This window comes from Nesoenas mayeri (assembly GCF_963082525.1).
Source record: "Nesoenas mayeri genome assembly, chromosome: 16".
NCBI lineage: Eukaryota > Metazoa > Chordata > Aves > Columbiformes > Columbidae > Nesoenas > Nesoenas mayeri.
Window position 1 is genome coordinate 14099819 of NC_137562.1, and position 22744 is coordinate 14122562.

At 41.2% G+C, this 22744-nt stretch overlaps 1 protein-coding gene across 1 annotated transcript in view; it reads right to left on the minus strand.

The window, feature by feature from the left end:
* The window catches only part of PTPRT (protein tyrosine phosphatase receptor type T), a gene marked incomplete at both ends in the record, with an annotated part of 367619 nt that overhangs the window by 8928 nt on the left and 335947 nt on the right, over positions 1–22744 (minus strand). The window contains 9 exon segments of the mRNA XM_080354355.1: positions 532–705; positions 3570–3719; positions 4720–4855; positions 7184–7338; positions 8676–8792; positions 10542–10639; positions 11988–12024; positions 12911–12987; positions 20314–20401. Coding sequence (XP_080210481.1) covers positions 532–705; positions 3570–3719; positions 4720–4855; positions 7184–7338; positions 8676–8792; positions 10542–10639; positions 11988–12024; positions 12911–12987; positions 20314–20401 — 1032 coding nt within the window.

Genomic DNA, 22744 nt, shown 5'->3' on the forward strand with positions numbered 1-22744 from the left:
TAAACTTGATGCAGACTACAATGAGTTGGGCTCCACAGTTTAAGAAGGACAAGGAATTACTGGAGGGAGTCCAGCGGTGGGCTATGAAAATGATAAGGGGTCTGAAGCATCTTTCTGATGAGAAGAGACTGAGAGAGCTGGGGCTGTTCAGCTGGAGAAGTTGAGAGGGGATCTCACCAATGTTTATCAATATCTCAGGGTGGGTGTCAAAAGGATGGACCAGACTCTGTTCAGTGGTGCCCAATGACAGGGTGAGGTGAAATGGGCACAGACTGGAACACAGGAGGTTCCATCTGAACATGAGGAGAACCTTTTCTACTTTGAGGTGCCAGAGCCTGGACCAGGCTGCCCTGGGAGGTTGTGGAGTCTCCTTCCCTGGAGACACTCAAACCCGCCTGGACACATTCCTGTCCAATCTACTCTGGAGGTACCTGCTTTAGCAGGTGGGCTGGACTGGATCATCTCCACAGGTCCCTTCCAACCCCAACCACTCTGTGATTCTGTGAGTGGGGACAGAGCAGTATTGCTTACATCCATGAGTGCAGCATTGATGTAGTTACTTGATTCACCATCCACAGAGATGAGGAAAGGCAAGCACCGGTCCAAGGGCAGCACATCCATGCAGCGGTTCTTGTCGTGGTTCCTGGGCAAAAGGCCGATGCTGCAATCTTCCGGCCGAACACGCGGCGTCACAATATTGAGAGTCTGTGAAGGAGGCAGAGAAGGCGGCAAAGAAAGACAGAAGCAGGTTGAGTGTCTTTGAAGTTACTTCTAAAAAGGATGCCATCCGCACAATAAGTTTATTTTAAAGATATTTAGACTAGTAGATCTTTGATATCCCAGAGAATGAAAAAGAGGGAGCACTGAGGAACTTGTTGCTGTTATATTATATTGCATTTTGCACATCGTCCTGAGGCGCTCTTATGAAAACTGTAGCATAAACTGAGGGCACTACACACTTAGCAATAATTTCCAGCTCTAAACCCCCACAGCAGTTAGATAACATTTCTGTTCTTTCCTAGAGCTTGGAAATATCTGTCACAAGTACAAGTTGCGGCTTTGACCTGGTCATGGAGTGAAGCCTCCTCGTGTTTCTCCCCTCCCTAGGGAGCAAGCACACATCCTTCTCCCTTTTCAAACGGATCCTGTGCAGAAGTACACTGAGTATTGACCTGGCTCACCCTGTTGGTCAGACAGGGTTCAAATCCTCTTGTAATTCTTCAGTCAAACTATTGATCTACCTTAACAATGCATATAAAAACCTCAGAGAATTTGTTTTCTTTTTTTAAAAAATTAAGTCTATTTGTTTCATTTATTATTTAGATTTCTACTTTCCTTTTGGAGTGACACATAGGATGCTCCTCTTACACAGCCATACCTTATCCCTGGGGTCCTGCTGTCAGTCTTTTACCATTATCTGTCTTTCCCATAGCTTGACAGACTATGTTTCTTTAGATCTAATTTTGTGTTATCCATTGCAGAGGCCTCCTGACAAACCAGCCCAGGTTGGTCAGCAGGGATCAAAAACAGCAAATCAAAGCGAACACATCTTAGCACTGTCACTTAAGTCATGGTAGATCAGTGGCTAACTGATGTTGTTCTACTTTCACTCATGTCATGCAGTCATATAGTGAATTCCTTTGCAGCCATCAGAGGAACAGAAAACATTCAGTGGCCCAAAATTCTTACAAAGGGTTTGACTTCTGCCACAGAGGGGTTATAAATGGAGAAAAAAAAAGGTGAAACAATCCAAGATAAAGCAGTGCGTCCAAGTATAAAATGTGAAATAATCTGGTTGCTCTAAACTGTGTAGGTTCCACATCAAAGTCTCTTTGTCTAGAGATGGAAAGCAGGTAAACTGGCTGAGAAAGCAACATGAAATCTTGTCTCTCTGAGAGTGCAGATATTAGGCAGCTGACTTGTTAGTTATTTACTCTTGTTTATTTTACACTCTTCCCCTCCCTCCCTTGGTTTTTGTTTTGTTGTTGTTTGTGTGGTTTTTTTACTTATTCAGATTAGAAAAACTCTCCAGAACAAGCTATTGCATGTTCAGACAATGTGTAGTGCATGAGAAATCCATCCATCCCTGCCTAAGGACCAGTGGGACCCAAACAATACAAACTGCACCAACAGATCTAGAGTTACTGGTTCATAAAGATGGTAGCAAAAGATACAATTTCTTGCATTAAATCCAGACTATTAAGGATACAGAATGCTCTGAGCCAAAATCCTGTAAAAATAAATTCTACAACTAGACAGAGAGCGAATCTCTTATGCAAAGTACGATGGAGCTCAAAAGAACAAGCACATAGGTGACAAATCTTGCCTCATGTCATGACAAAAGTCCAGCAAGCAGCAGCTTTTTATTTTAGTAGTAGAACAGCATTTGATGAAGTTAGGGTTTGGCTCCTTCACGCCAAGCATCCAGAACCAGAAACACTTTCACAGATCTGATATCACTTGATAAAATCACATCTTTTTTTTAATTGAACTGTCATCGGTTGGGAGCCACGTTCTTTATCTCACTGTACCAACCCTGACGATTCCCCGCAAGGTTTCAGATAAAAACCACACATTTTCCCTTTGCGTACAGAGGGAAGAAAAGAGGCATCTGGCTAAGACTGGGGCTCCCAAAAGACATTCTCTTGCTGGAAAAGATACTTGGCTGGGAAAGGGGCTGGGCATTTTCTACAATTAAAGTAATCTCCATCTTGTTACTGCTAAGAATTGCCTCTTAAAACCGAGCAGAGGTCTCTCTTTTCTGTCAGATTCACCTAGCTCCAAATTTCCCACAGTATTGTTTTTTCCATACATCAGTGTTGGCTGAAAATCCTAAAGATACATGGGGAATAAGACTAGAAAACTTAGTTCAGTGTTCTGCAGGGTGTGTTTGTTACTGCGCGCAAATTAAAACTGCTCCTTTGTCCCAAGCCCATTAATTGGGGTGGGATAAGCAACGGCGACAGCAAAAAGGTAGAAGGAGCCCCATTTTGTTGCTTGCCCCAGGCAAATCACATTACACCAGCATTTGTGAGTTTTACCATATGTCATTCCAGTTCTCGTCACCGGGTACTTGGCAAAACATCTACAGTGAACTGAGATTCAGTTAAATGAAAATTAGTAATAAGGAAAGTGATGGTCGCTGAGCTCAATTTCTCCTTTGTGCAGAAGGACGTCGACAAGCTGATTGTCAAGACTCAGGAGCAGCATATGAGCCACAAGAACAGATAATAAGGGACATTGCGGCATAAACGTTTCTGAACAAATTACAGAAGAAAATGAACAACAGCTTATTTGTTAAAATGAGAAGTACAATATTATGTGTGAAAATTAGTACCCTTGCTCTGCTGAAGTGATGGGGAATTTTTTTGCTTGCTGAAGGCTGAAAAGTCCACGCTCAGAAACGTATCTCTGCCTAATACAGTAATAAAACAACAAAAACCAACTGAATTCAGACCTTGGCTAAGTGTCCCCCTTCTCTGCTCTGCTGGGAATTGTTAAATAAGACACAGTAATTGATTAAGCACCTTCAATACACCAACTGCAATGACTAAGACATGCGAAATTACCTGAAACTCATCTTTTATCTGGCTGGAGTTGGTCTGTGGATCTAGTCTGCTGATGTTGTAATAGATGGATCTGAATTCACAAACTGGAATGGCTGTGTTGCCACAGAGACAGGCTTCCAAAATGGCATCATGGACAAATACATACTGCTCCTGCACAAGGAAGGGATAAGATATTGAAATCATATTTTCGATACAGACCATGAAATATCATATGCTTTCTTTTTTTTTTAAATCATGCCTGATATGCATATTTGGCTCTGTTTCATGTGGAGACAAATTACACAGTGTGCTATGTGACAGCTTTGTGAACATATTTCATCCATCATTGAATGTGAGGTCTCGTGTTTTCCTTCCCAATTTACAAGTCAAATGAGAAGCCACCACTCTCAGGAACGCGGGGACAAAATGGGGGTGGGCTGGGAGGGAAATCACGGTGTAAACCTTTCCTGTTCCAAATCACAAGGCAATGGTCAGGAATGGATTGTGCTTTGCACTCATGATAACACCAGCCAGAGAAACAACTTTACTAACAGTTCTGCTCCATCTGTCTCTTCAAAACCCCTGGACTCTCAGGATTCTGGGTTAAGTTCTTTCCCTGAACTAAATATGAGAAGCCCCAAAACGTTAGAAGTCTTTCTCTGTTCCAAGCTATTGTCCTGTTCCTGGGAAAGCATTGAAGCACATACATACAGGAGAACAGCTCCACAGAGGTTTGTGCAGCCTCTAGATGCAATGTGATGGAGCAGCTTGCTTCATCAGCACCCAAAGCCTCCATCAGGGAGGTTTCGTTTAGCTTGCAGGTGATATAAACTACATACTATTCAAGTCTGCAGTATACTTATGAATGAATCATGAGAAGATTCAGGAGCTGTTTTCTTCTTTTTTCTTTTTTTTTCTTTACTGCGAGAATAAAATTAATCAGCAATGCTAAGACCTAAACTTCAAGGTTTGCCCCCCTGTCTTGGACGCCGTGAGTAGCTGCCAGCGAATGTGATTCGGTGCACATCTGGTCGTGTTTAGCCACGGAAAGTTCTGTATAATCAGATCACAGCGGAAGCAAGTGTTGACTTAATGAATTACCGGGCTCATGTTGAGCAGAGGAGCTGACAGGAGCGCGGCGCATCGTAAGAGGAGACCTGCTGGCACCTACCTCTGTCTGCACCAAATTGACCCTCTGGGATCGCAGCTCTCGCACACAGTTAAATATATCCACCACACCTTCGTTCTCTGCCATGTCAAGCATGATGTCGATGGCAATAAAACACCCTGTTCTCCCAGCCCCAGCACTAGAAGGAAAAAAAATCCATGAGGGTCTGCATGGTCAAGGGAGCATAGAGATGCAGAGCTCTATGGAGGAGAAAATGACTGCATCACAGACACAGCTGTCTTGTTTTAGAGGCTGCTCCCCTCTCCCTGCTGGGCTGATTTTTGTGTGTAGCTCAATTAGCTTGGGATTTAAGAGAACGAGGTGAAATAATATTTCTTGAAAGGGAAACGGACCCAGGTAACAGGGGGGAAAAAAGCTGTGTATTCTTGAACATCAACAAAGAGTTATGAAAATAATCATCATGGTTTTACAGGTTGATGCACCCGCACACCTTTCATCCCAGAAGATGTGGGAGAGCAGCCTCCAGGTTGCAGACACAACTCCAGAGATTTTTTGCTGTGGGACTCTTTAAAAAGCATGTGCACATTTAATGAGGAAAGAGGCTCCATCTTCCACCTCAACCATTTCTTTTCCCCTTTTAATCCAGAGGAGTTTGGGTCCTGAGGAAGGTGATTTCAAGTTGTGGGTTGTAAAATTATAGAGAAAGGAGCTTGAGGCTACTCAAAACCTTCAGTTTAGAGCCCCCCGCTGCTTGCGAGAATTGGGCCATCTCCTGCAAAACTGTGTTGTCACTGAGCCCTCCTTCCCTTCTGGGAAATCATCCAAGCTGTTTAGGTGTGAAGGATAGAGGGAGGAGAATGTCTTTTCACATTATTCCGAAGGAAGAAGGAAAACTCAGCTCAAATCAGGGAAACTCGAGTTGCACGAAAACTCCGGCAGAGCCAAAAGCGAGGAGATATGAATGACCATAAATTAATGGACCAGATTAATCAAGTGCTGAATAGAGAGAAGATATTTTTCATTTGCAGAATTCTAATGAATAAGTGGCATTTCCTCTCCTTTTATCTCTCAGCTTTTCAGAATTTTAACAAATAGTTATAACATTTCTATATTTAGAGGATCCTGGCACTTCATAAATATCGAACTGTGATATTATCCAGCCAGGCATCGGTAGGGAGAATTTGGTAATTACCACTTAAAGCAAGTCATTAAAATTCAAAAGTAGATAAATAACAGAGAGGAAATGGCATTTATTCATTAAAATGTGAAGGATGAAAAATTTCTCCTTGCTTTCTTGGTGACAACGAATCAGGTTCAGACTCCTTCCAGGGCCAGACCCATGTCATGGCACCAAGGTACCAAATCCAAGCACTGAGCTCTGAACTAATTCTCTTCTGCCAGGTCCTTGGGCTTAGCTGTATTTCATTATACAACTGGTTCATTGCTTGCTGAAACAACAACAACAAAAAAGAAAAACAAAAAACCAGCAACAAAACCACCTAAAACTCTTTTAAAAAGGTAAGATTTAATTGATTTTTCTTTTAAAAGTGGTTGTGAGATGTATTCTCTCTCTCTTCCTGATGACAGAGCATGGCACTTAAAGGTAATTGCCTGTAGGTTGATCAGGGATGAGATTTTGGGGAGCCAGCTCTGTTTTTCAGCCTTGTTCTCCAGCCACCTCTCCTATACAGAACAAGTGCACTGGGCTGTGGCATGAGCTGCAAAAGTAGCTGCTACAAACCCAAACTATATTTTTGTAGAAATGTCTCTTTGCATTGGAAATAATATAATAATGAGAGTTTACCTAATTGCGGTGGGTTACAAAAGCAACCATCACTGTAAACCAGAGGAAAGGACACTTACCTATGTCCAACACTCACTAACACAGAGAGTTCTTTGAGGTTTGTCATCTCTTCCTGATTCACAGTGTACCACCCTCACCACAAATTATATAACTTACTAATCCGATCCACCACAATCCCTCTACAAATTGATAGAGAAACCTGATAACTATTAAGAGAGCTAAAATAAGGAGCCCCGGTTTCATGCAGTGCCTGGCATAGGGAGGCTGCCAGCTCAGTTGGAAGAAGAACGTGCAGAAGAGCCCTCATGTGGGTACAGAAAAGCAAGGTTTCTTTAAAATTCCTGGTCTTTTTGTAGTCAACGCTCCTTCTGCCACATGGGGCTTGTTGTAGATAACAACTGGAATGGCTGTCCCAGATATTTACCATTTTCCCAACTCTGCTATGAATATTTAAGAGAGTATAGGCCACCGGAGAGTCTTCTACATTCGAATGGCCCTTTCTGACCTACTTATATCATCTCCAATTCATGCCAGCTAAGCTGTAGAACAGCCACTTCAGAAAAGAAAACCCAACTCCACTTCATTTCCTCATGAGGCCCACAAATTGTACCCTTAAACAAACAAAACGCAGTTGGTTATTGCCAGAGAAGAAGAAGAAAAGGAAAAAAGCTGATGGAGGGAAGGCTCGAAGAGCTGATTTACCTGCAGTGCACAACGATGGGTCCGGCTTCTGGGGGATTGAGGAACTTCACTTGCCGGACAAAGCCCAGGAGGCCCGTGGCATAGCAAGGAACCCCGTGGTCGGGCCAGCTGGTGAAGTGGAACTGCCGAATCTCTCGGATCTCATGGTAGCCTTTCTGAAGAGACAACACAGCCTCTATTTTTCTCCCATCAGACGGCCATCGGCACATTCTGATCCCTGCTCTCTTCCCTCATGCAGAACAAACATTTAGCTCTCATTATAGGAAAGAAGGTGTCCTATCCTGCTTTTCACTCTGAAAGATTTCAAGCTGAACTCCATTTAAAAATGAAGTGGGTAACACACAGCTGAGGATTATGAAGATGATTACCAGCTCCCAATGCAAAACTGTGGTCCTTTGAGTTCAAACCCAGCTCAACTTTACAGGGTGACTTCACACCATGGCTGCACTTCTCCAGCCTCCTTTGGTGTTATTGCCATAAACCACCAAGAAGTCACTCTTAAACTCCAAGAAGTCACTCTTAAACCACCAAGAAGTCACTCTTAAACCCTTTTTGAGGTGTTGAAGCAACAGTCTGGGGAATGAACAACAAGAAGGTGAGCATGCCCCAGGCAATGGTAGATTTTCTGCCACCTCCTGCCATAAAAACCTCAATTTGAGATTACAACTGATGGTCAAAAGGGCAGAAATCAGTATTTCTGGTGAGACCAAGTTATTGGTACATGAAAATTGACACCACTTGTATATGCCCTGCAAAGGATAACAGAGAAGTGTCACTTAGCTGTGACATTTTATCCTGGAAAAAGTTTACATGCAGTCCAGCAGCACGTCCTTTAGCCTGTCAGATTTTGGCATTAACATTTTTACCAAGTTTTTTCAGTGATTTAATGAAATATGGAGCTGATGTATTAGAAAACTGGAACAATATTCCCAGTTTGCCTGAAGTTACTTTAGCAGGAATTTTTTGAAAGCATTAAAAACCACTTACTGGGTGTTTGGAGAGTAATTTGGACAGACATGGAATACTCTGATACCTAGACTTCCAATTTCTAATTACACATAACAAATATCTTCCAAATCCTGACAATTTTGGGATAATGTTTATATTCTTGCCTTTATTACAATTTTATTTCTGTTGAAAGGAGACCCTACCTGGCACCTAGTTTAACTGATACTTTTTTTCATCAGCAATTTGCCACTGTAAAACATGACAGTTATTATTCCTGGCATACCCTCATCTATCTGCTGGCTTTTGGATGCATTTAAACTTCATGCACTGTGGATTCTACTTTTGTGGCTACATCAAGATGCTCATGTAAAATCATCTGTCCAAAACCGGAATCTCATCAAAAATTTGGGTTTCTGAAGTGAAACCTGTCCAAATAGTAACAGCTCCCATCTCCAAGAGCACTATGCATGTTTCCCAGAGTTCTCATTTCTGAACGCAAATTAAATGCCGTATCAAAATTTCAGCTGACTGAAGATTTCCTTACCTTTTGTACAGTAAATGTGCGTATGACATACTCCGCCAATGGTTCTGTTTCAATTAATGTGACTTTAATATCTCCATAGACCTCTGTGTCATCTGGCCAGTATCGAACACACTTTACCTGCGGGGAAAAGAAAGAAAATATTGAGAGGAACCAGCTCAAGTTGAGTCAGAGCTGACCTACATTTTACTCCACTTTCGAGCTGAAGCCCATGCAAATTGGGCTTTCTTCTGATGCAAAGACCTTGTCAAAATTAGCTGTATAAATTAGATAAAAAAATCCTTTACCATATACAGAAGCTTCAGTGAGGATTTTTTTGTGTTTCCTCTGTTTTGAATATAAACGAAAAGGATGCATTTACCTATACTTCTTTAGGATTGTCTCCCTTAAATTTCCACCCATACACTGACCATATCTCAGTTTTACAGAACACCTGGCAGTCACTATCACCATCCCCTTTGAGAAAAATCTATGCCCTTGCTATCACTACAGTAATTCTGAACTCTCTCTGTTTAGCCAAAGAATTTCAACTCATAGGGATTGTGAGATACTTGCTGATACATTCAATTTGTTTGACTCTAAAGCTTTCCTTGTCAGATGTGGGCACAAATTTGACATTTTACCAGCTGTGACAGGCCTCAGCTAAAGAAAGAAATCTCACATAAAAATATTCGAAGCCTATCCACTTCCAGAAACCATGTGCAAAACTAATAGTAGAAATTAAATCCAGAGCTGTGAAGCTTTAGAAGGGATATTTAGGCTAACAAAGACTATCAAGTTATTAAATGCTCTATCATGAAAGAGTGGAACGGCACCTTAAAGCTGAAGCAATTAGCTACTGTGAAGCAGGTTTCATGTTCCAGTTCAAGTCATAATCAGAAGGGGTTTCATAAATATTAAATATGATTAATGTAGGTTTGTTGCCTTGTTTTTTTTTAACGCAGAGGCCTTTATTTCAAACAAAAGTGTCAGTAGAAGGCAAAATAGAATAAATAACAATAAATGAACAGAACCAGCTGGCATTCAACCATGAGATCTAAAGGAAATTAAATACAAAGCAGCTGAATTACTAATGGCTGTGAGCAAAATATGATTTAGTTTTTTCTTAGTACCCGAGCAAAGAAAGGTGACAAACACCAGGACAAAAAAAGAGCTCCAGTTTCCAGCTGAGAATATCTCTAAACCAAAGACCACTAGGAATGAGAAGAATATGCTTGGTAAAGCCACCCCAAAGTCCAGCCTTTGCCTTTTGAACTATTCATGTTTGCTCCCATCATGGGCTTTGGTGATTGCCTTGTGCTGACACAGGGACCCCTGGTTCACCCGAGTGCAAGAGACTGAAGTGGTGGGTGTTGAGGAGGCCAGCGCTGCTGGGTGGTCCTGGATCCAGCTGTGCACAGTCTGGAACCACCATGGAATAGTGATCTTCTGAAGTGACTGGAAGCCCTACGCTTTGAACTGTCATTTAAAGAGCTCTTTTGATAGTCTGAACACCAGCGGCATGTTCTCACCCCTCTGGATTTTTGTGGGTAGAGAAGTATTCAAATAATACAGATAAAGAATAACTATTACAGAAGTACATTTTTCTTCCTGTACCGAAAGAGGAGACAGCCTCTCAGCCGGCATAAATTTGTGTAACTCTGCTAAAGCTGAGACTTACACCAGGAACAAGATCCTTTTTAGTCTGAAAGGGAAGCAGTTAAGTATTACAAAATCTAGCAATTTAGAGAAAAAACCCAGAGTAGCTTAATACATTCCCTTACTACAGGAATCAAAAGGCATTTCACTTGCTGAGCTCGCCTGAGCAGCAGCACCATGTTACACTCCGTGCTGGTTTGGGTTTCTATGCTGGGAAAGTGGTTCCCTTACCCTGCCCACTTCCACCAGGTTGGTGACCATGACAACACTTGCAGAGTTCTCTTGCCAAATCATTCTCCAGAAATCCTTCACTGTCTCTTGCATTGGCCCTGGGGCAGGAGAAAAGACAACAGGACATCTTAAGAGAGCGCGTTAAATGCCAACATCTCTTTTCTGCTCTTCCCCAGCCATTGCTCTGTTCCCACAGGATCCCGCTCTCCTTTTTGGAGCATCCTTCTGTGATTCAGGGTTACAAACACAGAACAGGCTTGTGCTCTCTGAGAGATCAGACACCTCATCCTTCCTTGCAAATATTTAGGATTCTAGCACCCTGGAGAGGTGATATCTGTATTGTAAATAGTGGAGATAGTTCCAGTAGTTAATCATGCATAAGTGATGGGACAGGGATGCACCCTATAGTCAATCTGTAATTAAGGCTGTATTGAATTTTGTACCTGATGCAGTACTAAAATTCCTCTATTTCGCACTTTATTAATTATGAAGGAGGAAGGAAACATGCAGAATTTAGCCCTTTTCTGAATTTCCCCAGAGAGAAAAATATCAAGTTTCAACAGCCAGTATTCACAAGAGGTTTATTAGACCAGAGCCTTTCTCTGACCTTATTTCCTTCATCTCTTCTACACTGTAAACAAAATCCTCCCCTTGTACTCCTTTTTTCACCCACTCTGGCCACACTCCATCCTCCACATTCTCTACCTTGCTGCACTCCCTATGCCTGTACATCCCCAGACATTAGTTTCATTCTAATATGGGTTTTTACTCTTTCAATAGGAACAAGCCAGTGAGGAAAAAATAAAGCAGAATTTAAGAAGAGGGTCATTTCTATGAAGATCACGTTTACAGGTAAGGAATGCACAACATTGAGGATGAATCATGGTAGAAGGGCTCATGGCATAAGAGTTTGGCCAGTGATGCAGGAAAAGAGCACGTGTTGTAAAGAACAGGAGTAGGGAGGTTCGTCATCTAATGTGAACAGCCCTAAGCACTGAATTCTTTTGTTTTTTATTTCTTTTTTTTCCCCAAAAAGGCACTGGAAACTCATCAACTAACTTACAGAAGGTGGTGTTCAAGTGTATTTCCTACTAGTTCCCACTTACCAAAAGTCCATCAATCAGAGGCTTATTCAAACTGCCCTCCCCAAGCAATTTCACTCCAGAAGGTAAACCCGACCTCTGTAAAGCCCCTTTTAATTCTAATCTCATACTTCATGCACAAAGGACACATTATATATCATACTGCCACCTCTAAGTCTGTAGCACTTTTTATTCCTGTAGGTGAGGTTTTGCATTTGAGTGCCTTAAAGATCTTGGAACATCCTTTTCGTGCTTCTAGACCAAGTTTTCAGACATTCCTCAAAACAGAAGGTGTCACCCTATAAAAAACTCTTTAAAACAGCAGAGCTTTTACAAATATTTAGACATACAAGAATGAACTTGCCTTGAGTCGCAATGTAATGGCGAGGCCGGTGGTATCCCTGGAATAAAAATAAAAACAAAATACGTGACAGTCTGTGAGATGAGAGTTCAGACAAAGCACAACAGCATCTTTTTTTATACCTTCCAGGTACCAACAACTGCTGCACACTTACCAGTGTACTAACACTGGTTATTGAATGAGTGAAGACCTGCAACTAGGTTGCTCTGGGAGATTTTAAGTGGGGGTATCTCACTCAGGCTGAATAACAAGATCTCATCATGCTAAAGAGAAAACAGGAGTGGGGCAGTTTTCACTCTCTCCTGTGGGCAACTCTGAAAACTAATAGGCAAAAATTGCACCTTGTTTGAAAAAGAAGAAAGGTGTGCGTTTGCCTCTGTATGAAAATGCTGCATATCAGTCTTCTGTAATGTTATCAGGTGTATTTTTCATCCCGTAAAGAAACTCTGCTGAATGTTGTCATGTTCCTATAGATTCAGGAGATGCATACAAGATATGCATGTTCACTTGATCATTCTGTGTGTGTGAGGGAAGTTGCTTTTCAAAGGTTATTTTATACCACTAAAAAAAAATAATCTGTCAGTCTATTTACATGCCTTCTGCACTGTGACTTTGTAAGAAGTCAGTAAGTCCCACATATCTACTAATGCTGTTGCAAGGGGCTGATATTGATTTCCTCATTTAGCCCACATTCCACTTATGTCTGTGGATATGTCAAACATAGGAAATCTCCATCTGTCCAGTTTGGTCAGACAGAATAAACTGGAGACTGAGAACCTTCTCCCTGTCACAACACACTGTTTGTATAACACTCAACTGTCATCCGTATCGGATCAACAGTCTGTCCCTATATAAGATGCACTGAATTCAAAAGCAGATTTGTCAGCAGGAGTATTTGTCATAGCAGGAATGTCCCGGAGCCTTACGTCTATGTAATTGGCGTTTATGTAGTCGGAGTGAGGGTCCCCATCCAGCAGCTGCAATCTCACTCTTGAGTGATCATCTGAAAGAAGGAAAGAAAAAAAAGTGACAGTAACGATAAAGAGGACTTTGTAAGTGCTTCATTTTACCTGCCGATTCCTGCAAGTGGGCAATTGAATACTTGCAATAATAAAAAATGAAATCATATCAGAGATATTTCTGTTCCTACAAGCCTTTTATTTTAAGATGTAACATTTAGATCCTTAGGTTAGCCTTCATTGAGACTTCGGGTTTGTTAATTTCGCTGCTGTCACCATAACCCTTATAGAGCTTTTAGACACAAATGTTGCTTGATCTGGGGGTCTCAGGACAGACCTTTGCAAGATGTATCTCCATTAGAAAAGTTATTTCACGCTTGGAAGTAACAGCCTCCCTGGCTTCATCTGATCTATGGAAACTGAGGCAAGAGCTAAAACTGTCAAGATCAGGATAAAGATAAATAGGTCACGACAGAGGTATAAAGGATCAGGGTGGGTAAAATGGCAAGTGAAATCCTGCAAACAAGAAATGGGGCAACCCAGAAACCTGAAAGGAAATACCAAGGAAAATCAGAGCAATGCTCCTTTATATAACCCACAGAACTCACAGCAGCAAAATGGCACCAAGCCAGGGATAAAAAAAAAATATATTAGAAATATTAATGTTTTTGAGGACTTTCAAAGTTACTTTAGATAAGGCAATAAAATAACAGATATCAATCTCTTCATGTCCCAGCATCCTCTGCAGATCAGACGCAGAAAGGAACCACCCCAGAGGGCAGATCATGTCATGATTTCCTACCAGGGGAATGTTTTGATCTTCCTCTGGAACAGCTGATGCTGGGCCCTGTCAGAGGAGACGCTCTGCGAGCAGGACTGGTGATGTGATCTGCTCTGGCAACCCCAGCACTGCTGTGCAGTTATTTGCAGAACCGCCATCTAAGGGCCGGTTGCTCAGCAAAGGCTACTGGGTTACTGGGGTCACTGCTGGCCATGCTGGGCTCGCTTTTTAAAGGTGTTTTTTTAAGAAGTATAGAGTCCATTAAGTTTATTTCCTCTCTACCAGCTCTGTAGACCCTAGCTCTCAGCCAGCAAGGCATTAGTGTTTAGAAGCACTTTGCAAAATATGGGCCCAAGCATGATTTACATTCAATTAAAAAGAATCATAGCAATGAAACATAAAAATACGAGGTATGATTCTGCAGTAACTCAAAAAGGGTTTTAGTCATCACTTAATTAAATGTAGAATCAGATAACTGTGAAGACAGATATGCATGCAGTTTTGAAAACCAAGAGCTGGATATATATGTATGAAATATTTATTTGGTTATATAAAGCAATGACTCTCATAGACCATTTGTTCTTTGGGTGAGATTTTCACAGTCAAAAATACAACCACATTGCTGTATTTATCAAGCCCCATAATTGCATTCAAAAAAGGTTACGCGGGCGAATCCATCAAAAGCTCCGTTATATTTGTATTAATAAATATAACCTTTGTAGCCACAAAGGAAGTAGGTATAATTCTCAGAGTGCTGATGTTGTTCCCAACTCCAGACAATTACCTGCGCTCAAGGCAACCGCACTAGGAGTTGCAGTAAATCATGTGGTTAGACAGACAACAAAAGAATTTATACTTAGAGCAATTGGCAAAGACAGATAAAGAGCTGATTAAACCAGACATCTAGATGAAATACACAACATCTCCCGTAGACAATTTCACACTTGTGATTCAAGGCAGCAAACTAAGCTAGTTAAGAATCACAGAGAACAAAAGCAAAGGGAAAAAACCCTGGAGCTAACGGTTGGGAGGGGAACATTTACTAACTCCTCTTGTGATGCTACAATAATATAATGTTATCGAAGTCTTACCTTACTGCAAGAATAGAACCAAAAAGTGATGAGACCAAAAATTACACCAGTGGCAGGTGGGAAAGAGTCTCAGGTTGATTTTATTAAGTGAAACAAAGACACTGTCTATCCATGGTGCTGTACCTGAAGTGCTCTCAATAGCCCTCAAGGAAGAACGTGCCCCTCTTCATTTAATAGAGCCAAACCCCCAAATTAAGTTTCAGCACTTTGAGCCACTGTTTAGTTAAAAACTTGAAATGGGCAGGATGAATATCTCCTGGGGGAGCTGGACGTGAAGGACCTGAGGAGGAGACTGCAGAACACGTCTTTGCATTTAAGACAATTATGGATAAAGAAAAGATGCTCTTTAGCTCTAAAAATTATTTCCTTACCCTTTAAGCCAAATACGGTTATTCTATCTGAGAAAAACAGTCATGGATGAAAAAGTGACCAGCGGAAATGAATTAAATTTCTAAAAAAAGGAGACATTCAGGTTTAGGTCCAATTATATTTTGGGACCAAATGAGAACCACTTTTAGTTGAACTTTGCTTTAGGAGGACAGAATCCACAATATGTCATTGCACATTTTACAAAAATAAATCAATTCCTGAGAGAGACTTGTTGCTCTTAAGAGTCTGAACAGTGCAGAAGCAAAAAATTCTGTATATATTGTAAGCACACAAAATATTAATGACATCTTAAAAGTGTCTTTAATCTTGTTCACAGGTTTAGGAGCACAGTCTGTAAACCCCTTTTTTCCCCTCAGACTTTGGAATTGATTTAGTTTGGGTTTGGGGTTTGTTTGTAATAGAAGGGGGCAAATACTAATGCAACTTATTATGCTACTAACAGTAATGACCTCATACGTAGTATTTTTGGTCTATAGACTTTAAAGTATGTAAAGAACAGCAAATCCCTTCGTTATATCTTCTCCCAATAGTCTGAATTTACTCTTGTTTCTGCACCCTTTCCTCCACACTACACTAGCCAGAAGGCTACGTATTTGGCACAGTGAAATGAAAGTATTCTTCAACTTTTCTTTAAATTTATCAGACATCATATCCCCGTGTGTTTCAAATGGGTTATCAGAAACTTTAAAAAAGAAGGTAGAAACAGAAGACAAATTGCACGTCTGTTAAGATTCAGGACTGCAAAAAAATGGAAATAAGCTTTAACAAATGTATAAATGATTTTATTTCTCCCTGTTTACTATAGTCAGTATGAAAATTAGCTGTGTTCTAAATTTGTATGAAGATGATTTCAACTGAAAATTGATCTTAGAACAGATTTTAAAAATGGCAAGAATTTCACTGAGAAGCTCTGTGCTCCCATTTTAGCACAAAAAAATGTTATAGTTTCAAACTTCTGTCAAAATTCCCATTAGTGATCATCTGAAATATCACTGTAATTTTTCTACAGCTCATTTTGACACCAGCACTGGATTAATCTCACACAACTTTCGCCATCCAAATATTACGTAGCTAGTCTAAACTGGCTGTCAAGGTTCCCCATGTAGTCAAAGGAGAAATATAGACATCTTTGAAATTATTCAGTTCTGGTACAAAAGGATTATCTGCCCTCCCCAGACACACCGTCCTCCCCTTTGTGTTCCCACTGATCCTGGGCTGTGCCTTGAGAACTGGGTGATATATCCCACCCGCTCACCATCACGTATCAGACATTACGCAGACAAGCAAGAGTTTAGACACTACCGAAGAAACCGTGGAATAAAAATTCTTGGAAAACAAAAGACTTCTGTTTTAAATCCAACACTGACATGTGGGTTCTTTATATTTTGTGCATTATCCTTGTCCATGGCCAAGAAGCGCGTTCCACCTGCGTTTCAGCCAAGAGCTCCGTTAATCTCCGTTGTTCGCTCTTTCTACCACAAAATTCTCCGATTAATTCACAGTCCTCTAGCCCAAAGCATATGGTACTCAGAGCATGAAGGAAATGAAGCCAATTTCTCTACTGTCTTTTGTCATCAACCCAGTAGTTTTTAATGGACCATCACAAGATTTTAAGTGGGAAGATGGTAGAGCTCCACTGCAGACGGGAGGATGTGTCTAAAGCAGCACCAGCACCCCTGTGAGTGCAGAACTTCTGTAATATTATGTTTGGTAAAGGGAGAAAAGAAAGGAAAAGGAGAACTCTCCTGTAAGTCAAAGTAAAACATAATCCTATGTCTTTATTCCCTTATCTAAGAGTTTTTATTCTCTTATAATGTAATGGCTCTAAAGCTGGAGAAGATGGGGAGAAACAGAATAGAACCAAAGGTCCCATAGAGCTCCTGGATGTTTTCTGTGCGATGGGTTCAGCTCAGCCCACAAGAGCTGAACATCCCCCCCAACCCCCACTTGCTGATGTACTTTGACAGCCTCAATATCTAAAGGAAATTCAAATCATTTTGCTTCAGCACATAAACGGCCGACTACCTGCCCTTGCCCCAGGAAGAAAAACATCGCATTTCCACAACTGTCTTTGTGTTTACAGCTTTTATATCCAAAGTGCAGGTGCAAAGCTTGTGGATGCTGCTGATATAACAGAAAGGAGGGCAGATCCCTCATGCACGGCACATCTGTGCAGCTGCAGCGCATCTTTCCACCAGCAACAATGGAATTCTGTGGTCACACGGACACCAAATCCATCCCTCAGCTTTTCCTTGACTCCAACAAACGTATCAGCATTGCAGATTGCAGGGAACCCTGAAAAGCTGGGGTTTCAAGCATGGCGGAGCTTAGAGCTCTCTTGCATCTCCTCTCCACAAACAGATTAAACCTCATCTGCAGTTTTGGTTTGCAAATGTAAGAACAGCAGATGTTGGGGCTGGCAGTAAGATCTAGGTTTTCACAGAGAGGCAATGATGTTAATACATCCCTGGGAAAGCAGTGAGCCGAGTAAAACAGTCCTGTAAGTGTGCTATTACCCAGAAGGCCATAAAGACAAGATCTAATCTGCTGTGATTCACTGAGCAGTGCTACTTATTGCAAGAGCTTACAAACCCACATTTTAACAAAAGTCTCTGAAGCAGTTACAAAAGTTAGATCAAAACCTGCCTTTTCGAATTCCCTCCCCAAAAGGCATGCGATATCTTGTTCCAGGAGTGATGAAATGACAACTGCGGTTAAATAAATAACATTAATTACCATCTGCAGCCTTCTACCAAAGAAACTGGTAAAAGCAATCAGTGCATACTCCAGGTTTTACCAGCAATTACAATTCTAGCACAACGAAACAGCTAAGGGTAAAATCAAGCACTATTCATTTTCATGATACGCCCAGAGGGAACTCCTCTCCTGCTATCAGTTCTCTATTCTGGATCCTGTCATTGCTTTTACTCAGGTAAGTTGCCCAACATTGCCCACCACTAATAATATTCCCCTTCCTTAAGCATCCTCCTGTCCTTCTCCCCAGCCTCTTCAAAGTGAAACAAAGATTTCATTCATTTACTTTAGCACTTGTCACTAGATTCTCCTTGCTGTCTTTTCAAAGAGCTGTTGTCTCCTCAAATTCTTTGTTTCATAGATACTCAAGGTGAAGAAATCCCACTCAACTGTGTTATTTACTTCAACTCTTCTGCATCCTTCCTCTCTTTCACTACCTTCGCTTCCTTTATCTATGCCTTTCCACCCTCTCAACCTCATTCTAAAATCTTTCCAAACAGTCCTTAAACTCGAGCTTCACAGTGTTTTACACTGTGCAGACACTTCTTCCTCATCTTAGATTACATTTTGCATTCCCTTATTCAAGTGCCTCATCTATCTGTATTGCTACTGTATTTATAGCTAAAAGGCTAACATCCCTCTGTTAGACAACAATTCACCTTTGTGAACACCTTCCCTTCAGATTAAACCCCATTTATCTTCCTTGATTTTGCTTCCTTAATTTTTTCTCACATTTCTCTTGGAGTTGAATGTTTTCTTTGTTACCACCATTAACAAAAATGAGATGGTGGCTATTGCACACAGTCTAATATCTTTCCACCTCCCTTTTTAAATTATGTCAACTGCTGCCTCAAAATCATACAGAGAAACAAAGAGACACTTCTGTTTCCATTCTTATTTCATACTATTGCACTTCCATCTTCAATCCAATGCATGATTTGGATTGATTCACCTGTCTTAGACTAATTTAATCCAAGCGAATCATACAGAGAGGTAAACTGAACCTCTATCTGGAGGTTCCCGAACACAGGAGCCTTGCAGCAAGGTGGAGCTTTTCAGCTGCTGAAGGGAGACAGTTTTCACGTTAACTGTAATGTTTCAGTTCTATCACTTCCATTTTCCACATGGAGAAACAAAGATCGATGGAACTGGTGACCTGCTCACAACCAACACAGAAAGTCAGAGCACCAGAAGCCAGATCAGATCAGGGCTCACAAACTTCTGAGCTTCATTTCCAGATTCCTTCAGCTTTACCATGGGGTCCCTGTTCTATGCAATTCCTCCCAAACTGTTACATGAATCACTTCTTTCAAGAGCGATGTGATTACACGTGAGATGATCTTTTTTTGTGGCCAAAGATTTTATTTTAGTTCTTTAGTAAAGTCTGTTTGTCCCATAGAAAATACATATTTAACCTGAGAAAAAATACTGTGCTAAATGTATCTCTCAGAGTGACTTAATTTTGCTCTTACAGGGTTCCATAAATTTATCCATTCATACAAATCTATGGTACACTCATATTCCTGTATCTTGTTCTGATGGTCTCAGGCCTGGCTTCTCCAACTTGATGCTGCTCAGCAGCCCTTAAAAATAATCACTTCTCACACCTCCTCTCCCCAGTCATTATATGGAATAATGAAACACTGGGGGAAGCTGCCTTGTGGAAAGCTCAGCTTCGAAGATCGTTAGGAAGAGGCTTCATAAACACCTGGTGAAAAATGACAGAGGTTAATCTGGTCCTGACTTGGACAATAAAGCCGACCTAAATGGTTTTATGGAGTCCTTCATTGCCCTGCAGTGCTGTGATGTATCAATATTCCTGTAACGCCAATGGTAACCGGTCATTGAAAGAAGCAAATCTAAGAAGCTCTGGTGCATTTCCAGCTGCCTCGTCGCGATTCTGAGGCAGAAGCAAAGATTGTCCAACACATCGAACCAGCTCCTTGGGGTCAGGCTCTGACTACTCCACCTGTTACCCACCACGAGGAAGGAGAAAATCTGTTCTCTGACCCATGCCTAAAAATCTGATGTATCTGCATCTCTTTTTGTGCTCCCATTTGTGGTTATGTAGTAAAAATGTTCAGAAAACGAGCACTGTCACACCCTGCAAACATTAAGCACAAAGCAAGATGGATAGAAACTGTGTAAAAAAAAAATGTAAAGTCATGCAATGACTTTATGTGAAACCAGGAAAATAAAAAACAATCATTGGAAAAGTCTGTAACAAACAGACTGAACCACTGAATGCTCAGCACTGTAAACCCACTTTTAGTGAGATTCTCAAACACGCTCTTTTCCACAGGATGCATATAAAGTCTTACAGAAAGCTCAGTTTAATGTGAATTTACACCTACAGGAGATTATGTTTCCATATCTATTCTTATTGCGGTTTTCATCTTCCTTGGCTGTATCCCAGGATGCTGTCTGCCCCTCGGGTAGTGCCTGCAAAACAAACAATACCAGAGTGTTTATAAAAATCTGGCCAATGCCTTCAGGTGGATAAAGACAAATGAGCAGGGCAAAAATAAGCTGCATAATTCAGCAGTCAACGAAGCAAACGGCTGTTCTTGAGGAAACAGCACATCCACTAATGCAAAAAGCAGAGTTTGGTGCAGACCATTTGTAGGTCTTGGCTTCTGCCAGCAAAGACCCATTTTCTTCCTGCTACTTCAGACCTAAAAGGATCAGGGGAATTTGCTTCTGGCTGCGCAGTCACAGGTTAACCTCATTTTCCCTGTAGAACAGGGTTTGGGGAGATTTCACATAGACATACTTCTCAGCAAACCCAGGTAACTGAAACATAGTGCTCAGTCTTTCATGTTTAAGTTGATTACAGACACAGTGGTTTCACCTATCTCTATATTAACTATGGGGTGATGCCACACAAACGACTAGCTGGTTTTCTTTGGGGAAAAATAAAGGAGGCCAGGGTTTTAGATTATGTGTGAGGAAGAGAAGCAAAAGGAGGTAAAACATGCTCATGAAGTATGAAAATAAATAGTCATTTTCCTAAAATCTGTTCTTTTAGTTGAGAAAGGATGAGGTAAGGAAAATGGCAGCACAAAGTGCTGCCCTGCAATGTAACTGTTTTGAACATGCTCAAATGAGCCACTTTCCCCTTGAGACACGTCCAGGAGGGATTTTCAAGGCAAATCCACCAAAAAGGGATCTGGTTGAAGGATCTGGTTGAAGGATGGTCTTGCCTTCCTGGGAAGACGGGCCGGACCACTTGCAGCAGGATGATCCCTCTGCATCTTGGGAGGGTCAGGACTGTCAGCACAGGCAGGTTCGAGCATCACGTCCCTGGGTATTGCCAGCATCTTGACAGCTCAAAAGCCACAATCCCCAAACCATCCCCGCATCGACTTGTGCCAAAAACACGGGGCAGGAGAAGAGCAGCTCCCACTGAATTTCTTCTCTAGATCTGCCTCCCCCAAGATTGGCTCTCTAACACAATCCTACATTACTAAGAACAACAGCAACATTATACATTTTATTATTTATAGTCCCCAGGGAATTATGGGGCTTTTATACCACAGCCATTGTAGAATCAGGTCTAGCTTAGCTAGCAGCGTGTAGTTTGACACAGCTGTGCTAGAAAATGAATTTATATTCATCTTCACAAGCCATCCAGGTCTATTACGGTGCCTGAACGCAATAGCAGAGAGACACAATTATTAGGATCTACAACACTGACATTACAATTAAACTTAATATGAGCAAACCCCTGGCAGACCAGATCGCTGTGAATTTCTCCCAAAGGGGTTCCAGGACAGAAAATGTCATGCACTGCAGCACCGCCAGGAGCATTGCTGACAAAAAAACGGGGACAGCGAGCTCCTGTTCAAAAGCCCAGGAGAAAGAGTAATAACTCTGTAATTGGTGAGGGCTTTGATCACATATATTTCCTTTACAGGCAGCTGTTCCTAAATAGCAGCTCATCTCCTGAGCAAAAAAAAGAAACAAATCCCAACCAACAAACCCACACACAAGGAAAAAAAAATCCCTGAGTAAAAGAAAAGAGGTGAGGAAGGTTCGTTTTCATCTTCAAAGACTGAGGAAAAAGGTGCCTTAATTTTTCTACCAATATTAAATGACAGCAGATTGACCAGAAAATGGCAACAGTCATTAGACATCTAATCAGAGACAGCTGAAAAGAAAGAAAAAATTCTTTCTCATGACTTCCATGTGTGAGAAGCTATCATGGCCAAAGAAAATACATTCGGGTCCAATAAATCCCTTTTCAACAAACCCTGTTCCTTTCATGTGATTTGAACATGAAATTCTCCATTGAAATGGATGTTTTTATATTTGCCTGATAAGCCTGCGAAGGTTTAAGTGTCCAGGATTTTTCATCTCATTCAATACCAAAGAAATCTCTGCTTTTCACAGAACTCGCTATCTCTGAAGAGAGGGAGCCCAGCTCTGGTTGGTGAGGAACAAACTGCCTTTGCAGAGGTGTTACCATATACCCCCACTTTGATGCATTCCAGATGAACAAATTGGAGTAACTGCATGTACAGGGCGGGTACAGCACTAATAATTATTCTGTAAGATCACTAAAAACGCAGCACCAAGAACTGAAACTGCATTAGAAACATAAAGGCAAATATATCAATTATAATTCAGTTGCATCCAGGAAAAAAAAGAAGCGTATCTAATGTTTTGTTCCTTCAGGTTTTTTTTTGTACAGCAAAAAGGGTTAATATTTCTGTTTCGCTCTGCGTTATCAGTAATGGTAAATCAGGATAGATCATTCTGGCATTGGTATTTCATCCACATGTC